This window comes from Osmerus mordax, chromosome 10 (genome assembly GCF_038355195.1).
Source record: "Osmerus mordax isolate fOsmMor3 chromosome 10, fOsmMor3.pri, whole genome shotgun sequence".
NCBI classification, from domain to species: Eukaryota; Metazoa; Chordata; class Actinopteri; order Osmeriformes; family Osmeridae; genus Osmerus; species Osmerus mordax.
Window position 1 is genome coordinate 492,128 of NC_090059.1, and position 15,734 is coordinate 507,861.

The window sequence follows — 15,734 nt, forward strand, 5'->3', positions numbered from 1 at the left end:
AAATGCATATTCCCTGCAGTGAAATCGTTAGAACATCTTGTGGCTAATGTAACTTATCGCAGCACAGCAGAGCGCAGGGCAGCGATCTGACCGGCAAACAAATTATATAAACACTTAAAAGTCGTTTTCAAGCCATCCAGTGAAAGGGTGTATTGCTGACTTGTTGTAGCACACGAACATAGCACATCTGGCACAAATTTACCTAATTATTTAATATTTTAGCAGCGGGACTTCTCGGCAGTTCTCCATTGAATTGAATGATATCCCCGGTAAACAGGAAGTGCCAATACAACGGAAGTGCAAAAAGATGAAAAACGTGGGCGGGGCGGAATAAGGTCAATACTCTGATATACAAACACAAAGTGCTCATTCTGGGGGGGTGCGGCTTGTACACGATGCGGCTTATTTACCATAAAATACGGTAGTTCTAAACCAACATGCATCTGTGGTTTGGTTTGTCCTATATCGTTAGGACTACAATCATTGGTTCAGTCAAGACAATCACGTATTAGATTTGAGCATTTATTGTTACATGACATTGACATGTAGATTTGACTTTGGCGGAGTGGATGATCTAAGGGAAGCACTCTCTGCCTCCTCGATGCAACACATACATACACAACATATGAGGCAGGGAGCAATAGAGGTATAATCCCCCTGTTGGAGAGAACATACAGACAGCATGGGGGAGAAGGGGATGGTGGAGGGCGGCAGCAGTACTGATCATACAACAACCGGGGTGAGTGTGTGCGTATCCGTCTTTTAAAGATGCTGTAGGAGCCATTATTGTGCACTTATGGGGTTAATGGGGCTTGTTTCATTTGGGTGTGGTTTGTGGTGGCTGGGTTATATAGGGCCACAGGCACCATTTGACGGGAGACCAGGGTGACGGGAGGTCATACTGTTTTTACCGCTTTTATATTTAATAAACGGGAACACCCCAAACGAACGCAATTCCGTCTCGACATGCGTTCTGGTTCTGTACACAGCGCGTCATGAACTGGATCCCCCGCACCCAGAAGCGACTACAGAACTGGATGGTCGCTACAGACGCCTTATCGGACATGAATATGCGCTGCTAACATGGGTGTAGTAGTGGGCGGAGGAAAGGAAGGTGGAGTAAGACGCCTTACGTCCCCGATAAATGGATGATACGCGCTGCCCGATTGCCCTGCCTGAACTAGCTGATCGAACTAGCTGATCGGCCCACATTGCTGCGGTCTCCCGGTCGTGTAGATTCACCCTCTACAACATCCGGAAGATCAGGAGATACCTGTCTGAGCACTCCACCCAGCTGCTAGTCCAAGCACTCGTCCTCTCCAAGTTGGACTATTGCAACTCGCTGCTCGCTGGTCTCCCAGCATGTGCAACCCGCCCTCTTCAGAGGATTCAGAACGCAGCGGCCCGCCTGGTCTACAATCTACCCAGACGCTCCCATGTTACCCCGCTCCTCATCTCTCTCCACTGGCTACCTATCATGGCCCGTATCAGATTCAAGACCCTGGTATTGACCTTCCGAGCAGTGAACGGGACTGCACCCGTCTACATCAAGTCTCTCCTGCAGCCTTACACCCCCACCCGCCACCTACGGTCTTCTTCAGACAACCGCCTGGTGGTCCCACCGCTCAAGACCGCCCGGTCCCAACACAAGCTTTTCTCCTGTCTGGCCCCCCAGTGGTGGAATCAACTCCCCACCTCCATCAGAGACACTGACTGTCTCTCCACCTTCAAGAAAAGGCTCAAGACGCACTTGTTCCGGGAGTACAACAGTACTTAGGAACGGTTCGCTTGACCCGATGTTAGTTTCCTCAAGGATCACAATGACTCTTGCTTAGAGACTTGTTGCTCTTGTGGTTAGTGGTAACTGATTTAAATTTTTGTTCTCGCTGTGATATATTGTTTTATTACTGTTGCTTGCTTTTTTCCACAGGTACACTTGCACTTATAGCTGTTCATGTTGTTTAATTGTAACTTGTTTAACTACATGCTGTTATGGTTCTTCCCTTTGGCACTTACTTTGGTTGTTCACAATGTGTGCTTCATGTTTTGGCTACTCGCAATGTTTTTTGGCTATCTTGTTGTTATGATCAGTGACCTATGCACTTTGTAAAGCTCTCTCTTGGAAGTCGCTTTGGATAAAAAGCGTCTGCTAAATGAATAAATGTAAATGTAAATGTAAACTAGCTGCGCTTATTTTTGTGCAGTCCCTTACTTAAGTGAACTGTTGTAGCTGCAGTATGGTTTTGTAAATAAACAGGCAGAGGCGATGAAAAACAACACGGTTTGAGTTATGTGGTATCATGTACAGTATGCAGAACGATAGGCTTGTGTATGAAATCATGTACAGTGATCTGAGACATTTTCTTGGTTCTAAAGGAGCTGTGTTCTTGTGTTCCTCTTTCAGTCTTCTGATTTTCTTGATGTAGTTCTTAGAACTTACTCAGGACTATTTAATTATTAATTTGGTGAGTATAGTTTGAGAGGCATGTATAAATTGGCAGCAGTACAGAACATGCAACTGTGTCTATATCATGTACACTTAAGATAAGTGAGATAAGTAATGGAGGCCTGTGATAAAATACCCTTCAAGAATTACTGGAAGCATCTGTGTATGTGTGCGTGTCCATCTATGAGAGATGTATGTTTATTGCATAATAGAATACAATATTACCATAAAAGTACTAAGAGTTATTTTCAGAGCTTTCACTGATAACACAGCTTCTTCACTGTCCACCATGTCCACTGTTCTTTCCAATGTTCTGTCCAGTGTTTTGTCCAGTATTCTGTCCACTGTTCTGTCTAGTGTCTCTCCTGCTCATGTCCCCCTGTTCTTCAGTTTCAGTAACAGATGTGGAGTGTGTGCGTGAGGGCTGCCAGTCGGAGACCTTACGACGTGCAGCAGACTCGGTCCCAGAGGGCCAGTGTCTGACAGTGGTCTTCAAGGGCGGCAGGAAGAGCCTAGATTTGCGTTGCCAGAGCGATGAAGAAGCAAGGCAGTGGGTCCGTGGCATTCGCACCCTCCAGGAACGTGCAGAAAACATGACCCAGAAGGAAAAGCTTGACCAATATCTTTAAAAGTGTGGAAAAATCAAAATGTGGAAAAATATTTTAAATTATGTTTCACTCTTAGAGTGATAAGGTTAAGCAACTAACTTAGGCTGGCTCAACTTGTATAGCATTCTGTCCCTCATCTTGTGCAGGAATGAGTTTGATAACTTGTCATTTGAAGCATTTAAATCACACAATCTGGTAAGTTGTATAATAGTGATTTGTCCTTACAGTCGAATAACATTATGCGGTATTTGGCTGATTGCATCAACATTTTCCTTGTGAGGGTTTGCCATTACTCACTAGTTCAGGAAAAGACATGCCTGATGATCCTATAGTTTAGAGCTGGATTTGATTAATCTGACTTCGCTCTATTGTTGTTCTATCTGTGGTCCATTGTGAACGTTCAATATTATTTTGTGACATGGCTGCTGTGAAATGTTGTGTTTATTGATAACACACATTTAAAGGATCTCTGAGGTTATTTCTTGAAAGGACAAATTGTGTGATTAGGCATTTTAGTTTGTCATGAGTGCTTGTGTAGTGGTGTGAACTGAACTGACAGATGAGACCAAAGACCAAATAAATAGGCATCTTTACCCTGGTAGGTCCGATCTACCTAGCACCCCACTTTAATAACTTAGGCTGTACAGTAACACTCATACATTGTGTCGCGTTATTGTCCTTGACTGTGTTGTCACTTGGATTCATGGTTACCTGAGACGGGCCGACCAGAACCACGATGGGAAGATGAGCTACGAGGAGGTTCAGACCTTGCTGCAGATGATCAACATTGACCTCAGTGAACAGTATGCATCCACCCTGTTCAAGGTTGGTACAAAGGGATTAGTATTGTTTGTATGGGCCCCCTTTACCATCCAGGGGCCCGTTCTCCGTACGTCGCTTATTACATCCGAGATCAAATGACATATCCAAGATGACATCATCTTGCTTATCATGATCTGGCTAATTCGGTTCTTCGAACACCCATGTTATTTATAATTAGTATAGCTGGATTGAGTTATGCGTTGGTCTGAAAGGGGGTATGTATCGATAGTAGAAACCTTGATCAGCAACGCTGCTATTGACTGCTCACATAAGTCTATGGCTGCTCACCATGGCCAAAAAGAGCGCCCCGTTTTTTCCGCAACAGAGCCAACAGAGCAACATCTTGCTCGAAGGTTACTCCGAATTTTAAGATTTAATCAGAACGCCAGGGAACACCTCAAAGTCTGCAAAATCCAAGAAAGAGGGCTGGCAAAAAGTAGCAGACCAAATTAAATGTATAGTAGTGACCACGTTAGATGTTTATCACAGTAAGCTAGTCCTATGTTTTTTTATTTTCATACTTTGTTTATTATCTTTAATGTCACATAATGTGGTTTCAACAAATTTATGATGTAAATGACACCCTCACATAAAAAGATAGGCTAGGCCTATCTCTCAAAAAGTATAGGCTAGTAGCATATCGCGCCGTGCTTAAGGATAGGCTATCTATCACGCAATGAGCAATTAATTTGGTTTCATGTTAAATTCTGCAAATTATTCTTGCACCGTCCGCAACAGGTTGTTGTCGTAAAAATGGACAAGACATGTCTGTGACAGAGTTCCTCTATCACCTCTGCTTATATAGTATATATTATAATGTTTAGGAGCCCCTCAAACGCCTCAGATTATAAGTAATTTAGCGAGAATATGGGCCCTTGCAAAGTTACATGGCAGTTTCTTAGCTGAAAGAAGCTATTGACTGCAAGCGTTGAAGGTATAAGAATCCAGCTCTTCTTATAAAACGTAACAGTAATTTAACTCATGGTTACAATGGTTAACCACCACAACAATGACAACACAACAAAACACTATATTCTAAGCAGACACATTTAAAAAACGAAATTCATGAAGTTACATTTGTATTTCAAACAAACGGCAAAATTATCAGATAATTTTAACACTATTTACCGCCTTGCATCATGGGAATAGACCAGCCAATGATCCACGCCATCTTCATTTTTTCACGTCGTTATTTCGTTCTTCAGTCAGTTTGACAGTATAACCTTCAAATGCATAATGCAATCCTTCTGTCTGCTTCTTTCTCAAGTAGCTTTTTCTTTTTTTCCATTAATACTCCAATTGATAATTATTAGTATAAGATTATAGGGCTTCAGAATGTTTTGGCAGTAATTAAGGTTACAGCTTCAGTACCAAAAAAGATTCAATGTGCAATGCATAATAGATTTTCATAGACATGAATAATTAGAATTAGATGGATCTAAAAAATGTAACCTGTAATGTACCTAAAAATTATTTTGACTGTTTTTGCTGTATAATAATAGAAAACGTACATCCTACTCCAGAAGAAATGTATAACATATTCTGTTTCTAAGCATACTTCTTAAAAGTATATCAAAAGTGAACTATTTTCAAAGCATACTTGAAAGTACATCAAAAGTGAACTATTCTCTAAGTATACTTCTTACAAAAGTGAACTATTTTTAAAGCATACTTAAAAGTGAACTATTTTCTAAGTATACTCCTTAAAAGTATATCAAATATATTCTGCTTTTTTGTAAGGGAAGTCTCACTTGGGTAAACGTAAACTTAGACTTAAGCCTCAAGCCGTTCCACTAATGTTCCGTTACACTATGCTGCTTGTCTACCCCCCCCCCCCCCACTCGTTGCAAGTATCGTGTTTTTGTAAATGTTGTTGTGCTTATGTGCTGAGGTTTTTGTCTGTTCCCACACTGTACTCCTCTAGGAGCATTGTCTGGGTGTTGCCTTTTTCTCTCCTCCTCTCTCCTCATGTTATGCTGTAACTTTCTAGTGGCGCCGAAATTGGCTGCCTAGGTAGGCTCTCCTACCGAAGTAAATTCCTTGTCTGTGCAAACTTTCATGGCGAATAAAAACCCATTCTGATTCTGATTCTGATTCTAATAGGCAACGCTAATTCAAGCTAGACCTCAATAAGCTTAGACTGTGCAGCCCAGATCAGGCGATCGTCGAAAAGAGGAGTTATGTCGCAAAAAGCAAAGCGTAAACCAGCAGAGTGGTGTTGTTTCAGCAGCGTAAATTGATTTTTTTAGTTTTTTTGGAGTTGTCCCCAAAAAGGGCAATGTTGCCGCAATTAACATGGCAAAGGAGACAACTTGTCAAACCATTACGACTGTTAAAATGCGTAAATTGTAGACCTACCAAATCTACTTAACATATAGCCTATATATTTAGGCCTACTGATAATTAGCGTAATTTGATGAGCTGTCTGAAACCGTTCTGACAGTAGGCTAGCCTATGGCCGATATTGAGAATAATAGGAGATTGAGAATAATAGCCCAAAAAAGAACGTGGCAGCAATTGAAAATTGTAGGATAAAATTCAAAACACTGAAGAAGGCCATGGTTAATTGCACTTGATGTGGAGTAATAAGGTTTTTGTCTTCACATCTTGAACAAAATTAATAAATTACTTCAAAATAACTTTGCCACTTACGCATTTATTAACTGATAGGCTAAATGCTGAGCTTTAAGATAAAAGGGAAAGATAACCATGACTAAAATGGGGATTCACTGAAATAAGGGAGTCAGGTGGCTGAGCGGTGAGGGAGTCGGGCTAGTAATCTGAAGCCAGTTCGATTCCCGGCCGTGCCAAATTACGTTGTGTCCTTGGGCAAGGCACTTCACCCTACTTGCCTCGGGGGAAAGTCCCTGTACTTACTGCAAGTTGCTCTGAATAAGAGCGTCTGCTAAATGACTAAATGTCAAGAACTAGTATTGCACAGAACCAGCACCGACTTCAGATCAGAAGGTGACCAAAACTGTAGTACACTTTGCTTGGCAGAACAGTCATTTAAAAATGCTCAGCATGACTAAGAATATATCATTATTATATTACATGTGCATATTTAATCCAAATCCAATTATTACTATTTTGGCTGACAGTGTATGGACAGCTGCCCCATATTTCCAATTAACATAGTCTGCCTCCACAGATCCAGAGGGGGCTTGGGTGCCAAGGGTTGTCACAGCCTCACTTTGGGAAAGCATGCCCTAGTGGGAACATTAGGGGAGACTGTTGGGCACAGCATCTAATCGTCTTCTTTGGAAAGGGCAACATTTGGGACACTGTCATGTAAGGGCAGCATAAAGGGCACTTCATAACAGCACCCTTTTCCATTGGAAGTAAGGGCATGGGAACAGTCCAATTTAGACCATTGTAAGGGCAACTTATAGGGTACTGCATTACATTTTCTCTACTATAAAGGAACTCATGATGACATGTTTTTACATTTATAGAGGGCACACTGTCATTTATTGCATGGGGCATCCTGTGCACTCAAGCATATTTCACAATGTGAATGGCAGACAGTAGGGCACTTGGTCTAATTTTTGCCACTCTAGAGGGCATTAAAGAAACACTTTTTCAACCATGGGGGCACCAGGCAGTCACCCCCTGAGTCTTCCAGTGGGCCTAGATACACCCATGGGGACAGTATATTGCACCTATAATATTGGGGAAGCCAGAAGGACAGGTAATATAGAGGCTTGTCAACATATAGGCTACTTTAAACAATGAAAATACTTTATGCAATTGAATAAAAAGTCTCCTTGATTCTTTGTGTTTCAAGATGACCTGAAAAACTGATGATAATATTCAGGTGCTGCTTTGTAGCAAGTGATGAAGAAAGTGTTTTGTCCGTCTCTTCATAAACGGAGTGACTAAGTTCAGTTAAGTTCTGGATTTTAATACGTATTTATCAATCTGCAAATTGGGAGAGAAAACCAGTCTTCACAACACCAAGCTTAGGTCTCAACCAGGTCTCTCTCCGCTCCGAAAGCCGGAGGACCATCTTTTGTAGGGCACAAGAATGTAAACATAGATTGTGACAGTCAGGCAGGAATGACGTTACAACAGTCTCAGAGAAAAAGATTCACTGCTCCCAACACATGAGAACTCTCACACTAGAGAGTTCTCATAGTTGGAGCTCTCCTTGTAGTCATGACAAGGACCGTTTAGCCAGTACTTTCTCCTGACCCCGAACATCTATTAACCTGACACATAGACACAATATACTGTTATTAATAGCAAGCTTACATGATAAACGTACTAACTAGTATCCAATGACTAGTTCTATTGATTAGTGATTAATGTAACACAGGAAATCCCAATTTCTTCCACACAAGGTATACCCTTCATATTTCCTGGCATAGTTGCCCGTTCAAGAATGTCCCACATGCAAAGACATAGACAGATGCAGACAGACTGAACAGTGTCAAGGCTTGGCTACAGTGAGTTTGCTTCCTTGTGTGTGATTCCAGCAGACTACATAGTCTAGGCCTACCTACATAGACTGCAGTCTACTACCCTCCTTTCTACTATTATAGTCTACTACTCTCCTTTCTATTACTTTCTACAAAGGATGGTAGGCTGCTCTTATGTGTTCATCGCCATCCTTAAGAGTTGCTATTTCATTATATATATATATATATATATATATATATATTATGTTTTGTTTTTTTAAATAATTACATCACATTTAAATCTATCTAGATAAACTATGCTGGGCCTGCTGAACCTATACTTCTTCCACAGATACTGGTCAGGGAAGCATTACTTCTGTCTCTGAAGACCCTTGGGGCTGGTGGGATAAACACTCTTTGTATAATCTGAGCACCTTCATCCACCACAGAGTTGTCAAAGAACGGATACGCCATAATTGATTGTAACCGTCTAGACGCTCTGCTTAGTTTCTAAGGCCTTATGTCAATAACCAATGGCTTTTGAAAACAGTTAAAGTTACATTATTTCTTAACTTGTTTATTTAAATTAATATATTTTTTGGAGATGAAGTAAACATGTAAATCATTCATGTCTGCACTTCGTCTGAATTTACGTTTCCGAACACGCACTAAAGTGCTTTGCGCGCAGGAATTTACTCTACGGAACTGTCTTTTGAGATTCTGTTTCCGCCTGTTTGAAATTATTTTCAACACATTTTAGTTTAGCTTGACTTTTAGCGTGACACGGATCAGGCTAGTTCCGAAGTATAAGTTACCTTGGTTACGTAGCTAGCCACCTTAATGGAACGGAACTCTCGCTAAAGTAAGTGAGACTTGGCGAAATAAGTCTTGCTTTTCCTTAATCGACGTTGATGGAACACCCCTCAGAGGCCTGTTCCATAAAGGCCGCTCAAAAAAGTTGGACTGAAAGTCCCAAACCTGACTTGAATTAGTTTAATTAGTCAAGCGTGGCTAAAGCGGTTCCATAAAGGCCAATTTCAGCTCACGCACTGCTATTAATTCAAGTCAGATTTAAGTAATCAAGCTAATTGCGCGTGCACCCTATTCTTAAACAGCCCGAGAGGTAAAACATGCATCATACAATCCACCACGGCAAAAGCAATGCACACGGCCACGTGACTTCTTCCAGAAAGAACGTTCCCTTTAAGCCGTGTACTATGACAGCTCTTATCCACCGCTTAATCAAAATAAAATGACACGCCATGATTGACGTGAACTATAGGCTACGTAGGTCGAGGTCCTTTTTTTAGACCTTTACTTCGTTGATTAAAAACAGACACCCTCTAAACACATCTTAATTTACTATTTTTACATTGTTTAATATAAATAGCCTACTATTAATCAATACATTATCCAGTAGCCTAACTTTTTAACATGGTTTTTGTGTCAGGAAAATGGAGGATAGATGTCCTATGGATTTAGGTTCATTTTGCAACAGGCTACTGTTAACAATTATATAGCTATGATAATTATACTAATTTAGATTGAGATATTGGCCTACGCCTGATGCCTAAACATTTGAAATCACAAACTACCATAGCCGTGTGTATCAAATCATTGTTCATCATTGTTTAATGCATTAGTCTAAATGTTGTAGCCTATGTAGGCTATTTAAGTTGATTTTCTATAAATGTATCCTACATATTGAACTGATGAGAATAAGAAAATGAGAATGTCCGTGGTAAATCATCGTTTTCCCGTTGGGTCAGTGTTACAGGAATGTCTGGTTAAGCAAGAACACGGTCTAAGCCTGACAATTAGCCTGACCCGGACCAGGCTAGTTTCGAAGCATAAGTTACCATAGTAACTGAGTTCGAACTACGTTGAGCTAGCTTTATGGAACCGAATGAACTAGAAATTAGTCCGACTAACTGACATAAGTCTGGCTTATTCGGTAAACTTGCTTTTTGGAACAGGCCTCAGGTGTTGGGTTCATTAACAAGTCTTGTTGTCATTGCCATCAGACACAACAATATTATTTCAATTTGGACAAAGGCACAGTTGCTCATTATGACAAGTTCAGTTAGCTAGCAACTACAGTACTAACTAGTTTCCTCTTCATATTGCAAATTAGAACAGAATAAAAACCGAAATTAACACAGTATTTTGTAACCTAATTGAGAATTTTTTAGGAAATCCCCCAAAATAAGTTAGGCTGTGTTACTTCAGTTTAGTCTGTCTTGGTACTCACCTCCAGGTCCGGGCATGACACTATCTTGACTAAATGTAGGTATCTATTTCATATTTCTTTGTTGTGCTGTTTGACCTATGTTGTGCTGTTTGACATATTTGTTAGACCGTTGTGATTTTAGAGCGGTCAGACAAAGGTTAAGTGAAGAAGCACCTTCCTGGATGTACCTACACCCAGACCCCAGACAGGACTTTACCAGGCTTCTTCCAGGTGAGACAGTGTCTCTTCCTCTTTTGCTTTCATAGAAGTGTGATCGCTCCCTGGACAACCGCCTGGACCACAATGAGATAGAAATGTTCTGCCGGGAGATGCTACGACGACCTGAACTAGATGCAGTGTTCCAGGGCTACTCATCTAACGGATGTGTTCTCTCTACCGTGGACCTGAGAGGATTCCTGAAGGACCAAGGAGAGGATGCCTCTGTAGCCCATGCTCAGAGTCTAATCCTCACCTATGAGCTCAACGAGTGGGGTACGCTAACTGTCAACTGCAGTGCTAATTGCTGCAAAGTGGTCCAGTATTATACTCTAAGATTTCTATTACAGTAACCATTTAAATCATTCAAAAGTAGACAGTTTTATTTTCTGCCTTTTGTAATGTTTTTGTATTTTGCCCAGTACAGCTCAAAAGAACCACTTCATGACACCTAATGGTTTCACGATGTACATGCTGTCCCACGAGAATGCTGTGTTTAACCCTGACCATGCAAGGATCTACCAGGATATGACCCGGACCTTGGCCCATTACTTCATTTCCTCCTCACATAACACCTACCTCACTAAAGACCAGCTGACCGGGGACAGCAGCACAGAGCCTTATATCAGGTACACAACACATCATAACAACGACCTGTACACAGACAGGGTATGCATAAAAACCCACAGACATGAACAGAACAGTGCATTATGGCAATATTTTACGCAAACTACTCAGCACCTGCGTCATGTGTGCATTCATTGCATTCACAGAAATCGCTTGAACTGAGTTAACTAAATTGTATGTACAACAAAGAAAATGATAGAAATTTTTTAATGTTTTGAAAATTGAAGGACTTTAATTGTTGTGTCTATTCCAATATGTAATGGTGGTATTCAATGACACAAATCTGTGTTCTAGAAAGAGTGTTCTGGAGTCGCAGAGGTCCGATAATATCAGCTTTAATGCAGCAGTTGGAAATCAACAAGTACAGAGCTCTGGGGTTGTCTACGTTTCCCTACCCGCAACAGAGTTTGGGCTGGTTCACGAAGTCCAACTGGCTATCTGTCCCTCCCCAGCAGATATGTATACAGTGCAATTAAAACAGAAAGATGAAAAGAGGGTTGAGCTTGTTCTCTCGTGCATCAGGGAGTTGTTCTTGCCTACGCGTCCCACCTGCTCGGGTGCCGTCTCCACCCGGTTTCAAGGTTGTTTCTGAAAATTAAGATAGAGACACAAAGAACAGCCTGCTTCCCACACCCTGTGTGACACACCATGTTTAAGCCTGAGCACACTTCTCAGATCATAAGACAGAACTTTAATAAGCACAATGCATAACTTTACTAAGCACAATATATTCTTTAAAATAAATCTGTTAATTGAATTTGTTTAATAAAAAATGCTGTTCAAAATATTGTGATACATATTGTATCGTACACCCAGTATCGTAATACATATCGAATCGTGAGCTGAGTGTATCATTACACCCCTAGTTGGGTGTGCTCAAGCCTTCGGCGAGAGCACAACCTTTGTTCTCTCACATATATATTATTATTATTATTATTTTTATTTTTATTTCTTTTTGCCCCCCTAAAACTCAGTCAATATTTGGCCTACATAGACAACGTAGGTGTCAAAAGTTTCGTCTTGGTAGCGATTGAGTTGCTTCTATTGGAATTTACGTTCCGTTGCATGGTTTAAGCTTCAGTTAAGTTTTTGTGGCGAAAAGTGAAGCTAACGGTGGCTAATTTGCTAACCACAGTCACTGACGTTACTAACGTCACTGCGTCACTAACGTCACGAAAACACGCGTGACTACCTTTGCCAGAACATTCGTTTAGCATCTGTTAACTTGGGGATAGCTAGGCTAACTATAGCTTTACTGCAAGGCAGCTGCAGAAACGCCACAAGAAAAGAGGCCAGGGTGATAACTATTTACTCATTTTACTTTTTGATATGACACACAATTGTGATGTGTAATGTACAATATAAGCTGATATTATTAAGGAAGTACATCTACTTTCGGAAACAGTAGTCTACTATTTCACTGAAGTATTAGCATCATGACATTAGCCTGTGTTTCCCGGGCAACACATACTACAGTGGTCTATGATGTAGCGTTATCTGTTTTCAATCCTTAAAATAAACATTCCTCACATATACATTTTCGTTGTAGGATTTATTCTGACATTAGAAAACGATTTGTTGGTGAAATTACCATTACCTGTGGTTTCAAACCAGTGTAGCTCACTGCAACGCTGTAGCTTACGCGAGACACACTACAAAAACATCTAGCTACAGTACACAGCTGTTTAGGAAGTCAAACGGCGACAGAAAATGTTCGGCACTCCCCTTACTTAAATCAAAAGTCTAACTACTAACCTGAACTTCATTGCCACAGCCTAAACGTTGTCAATCTGTTCATGAAAATAATTAATTTCAGCCTAAACCGTACAACGGAACGTTAAATCCAATTCAACCAACGCAATCGCTACCAAGACGAACACAGCGGTAGTCTAGTACTGTACCGTAGTAGTACAATTTACCGGGGCAGCTTCTCCACACAGGGCTATATCGCATTTTGCGTTGTTACTGACAATGATCGCTACCAGTGAGCTTTTTATGAATGAGCAATTTTCCACTAAATAAATGTCAAGCTTATTTACGTTTTGGGGGGCATATTTTCAGTTAGCAGATGGTACCGTTTGAATCGCGATTCCATCTTCTACTGCCGGGTAACGTCGTAGAATAATCTTCAAAGGGGTTGTTTATTCATGAATGAATGCAATATGAGTAGGCTAAATGCCTGAAAATATCATGAGAAGGGAAAAACTTAAAATGACGTTTAAATCATAGAGATTAGGTCAATTTTTACACCGTTCTGCACTAATGTCACGAAAACACGCGTGACTACCTTTGGCAGAACATTCGTTTCGCATCTGTTAACTTGGGGGATAGCTAGGCTAACTATAGCTTTACTGCAAGGCAGCTGCAGAAACGCCACAAGAAAAGAGGCCAGGGTGATAACTATTTACTCATTTTACTTTGTGATATGACACACAATTGTGATGTGTAATGTACAATATAAGCTGATATTATTAAGGAAGTACATCTACTTTCGGAAACAGTAGTCTACTATTTCACTGAAGTATTAGCATCATGACATTAGCCTGTGTTGCCCGGGCAACACATACTACAGTGGTCTATGATGTATCTGTTTTCAATCGTTAAAATAAACATTCCTCACATATACATTTTCGTTATATGATTTATTCTGACATTAGTAAACGATTTGTTGGTGAAATTACCATTACCTGTGGTTTCAAACCAGTGTAGCTCACTGCAACGCTGTAGCCTACCCGAGACACTAGTCTGAGTAGCTAACAAAAACTCCTCAGCTGTTCAAGTCAAACGGTGACAAAACATGTTCGGCACTCCCCTTACTCAAAAGTCTTTCAATAGTTGAAACAATCTGACTACTAACCTGAACTTCATTGCCACAACCTAAACTTTGTCAATCTGTTCATGAAAATAATTAATTTCAGCCTAAACCGTACAACGGAACGTTAAATCGAATTCAACCAACGCAATCGCTACCAAGACGAACACAGCAGTAGTCTAGTACTGTACTGTAGTAGTAGAATTTACCGGGGCAGCTTCTCCACACAGGGCTATATCGCATTTTGCGTTGTTACTGACAATGATCGCTACCAGTGAGATTTTTATGAATGAGCGATTTTCCACTAAATAAATGTCAAGCTTATTTACGTTTTTGGGGGCATATTTTCAGTTAGCAGATGGTACTGTTTGAATCGCGATTCTATCTTCTGCCGGTAAAGTCGTAGAATAATCTTCAAATGGGGTTCTTTATTAATGAATGAATGCAATATGAGTAGGCTAAATGCCTGAAAATATCACGAGAAGGGACAACTTAAAAGGACGTTTAAATCATAGAGATTAGGTCAATTTTTACACCGGTCTGCCAAATGTATTCGTTTTGATTCAGCCTGTCAGCTGCCTCTTGCAGGGGAAATGAGAAGACATCATATTTCATTCGACACTTCACTCGTATTTTGAGTTGTAAATGAGCAGCAAAAAAAAGATGCTTTTAAATCTATGTAATCTTTATAAATAATAAGTAGGCCCGATGCATTTTTATATAAAATATACAGACCCCTGTGCAACCGACGCAAGCAAGCACACCCTACAATTTCCCCAGAAATTGTATCCTCTCTAGTTGGGTGTGCTTTGCCTTCGGCAAGGGCACAACCTTTGTTCTCTCACATATACATTATTATTATTCTTTTTGCCCCCCTAAAACTCAGTCAATATTTGGCCTACATAGACAACCTAGGTGTCAAAAGTTTCGTCTTGGTAGCGATTGAGTTGCTTCTATTGGGATTTACGTTCCGTTGCACGGTTTAAGTAGAAATTAAGTTTTTGTGTCGAAAAGTGAAGCTAACGGTGGCTAACTTGCTAGCCACAGTCAATGACGCTACTTACGTCACTAACGTCACGAAAACTCGCGTGACTACCTCTAGCAGAACATTAGTTTAGCAGCTCGTTAACTTCTGGGAGATAGCTAAGCTAACTGCTTTACTGCAAGGCAGCTGCAGAAACGCCACAAGCAAAGAGGCCAGGGTGATAACTATTTACTAATTTTACTTTGTGATATGACACACAATTGTGATGTGTAATGTACAATATAAGCTGATATTATTAAGGAAGTACATCTACTTTCGGAAATGGTAGTCTACTATTTCACTGAAGCATTAGCATCATGACATTAGCCTTTGTTGCCCAGGCAACACATACTACAGTGGTCTACATTTACATTTAGTCATTTAGCAGACGCTCTTATCCCGAGCGACTTCTATGATGCATCTGTTTTCAATCGTTAAAGTAAACATTCCTCACAAATACATTTTTGTTGTAGGATTTATTATGACATTACATTACAAGTAAACGATTTGTGGGTGAAATTATCATTACCTGTGGTTTCAAAACAGTGT

The 15,734-nt window shown here is 40.6% G+C and overlaps 1 protein-coding gene across 3 annotated transcripts in view; it reads left to right on the forward strand.

Annotated features, from left to right (window-relative positions):
- Positions 1 to 15,734, forward strand: part of LOC136950446 (1-phosphatidylinositol 4,5-bisphosphate phosphodiesterase delta-3-A-like) — an 84,227-nt gene that overhangs the window by 27,464 nt on the left and 41,029 nt on the right. For all 3 annotated transcript variants that reach the window (XM_067244789.1, XM_067244790.1, XM_067244791.1), the window contains exons 3-6: positions 2,837 to 3,065; positions 3,750 to 3,879; positions 10,773 to 10,998; positions 11,150 to 11,351. In XM_067244789.1, coding sequence (XP_067100890.1) covers positions 2,837 to 3,065; positions 3,750 to 3,879; positions 10,773 to 10,998; positions 11,150 to 11,351 — 787 coding nt within the window. The remainder of the gene's footprint in view (positions 1 to 2,836; positions 3,066 to 3,749; positions 3,880 to 10,772; positions 10,999 to 11,149; positions 11,352 to 15,734) is intronic.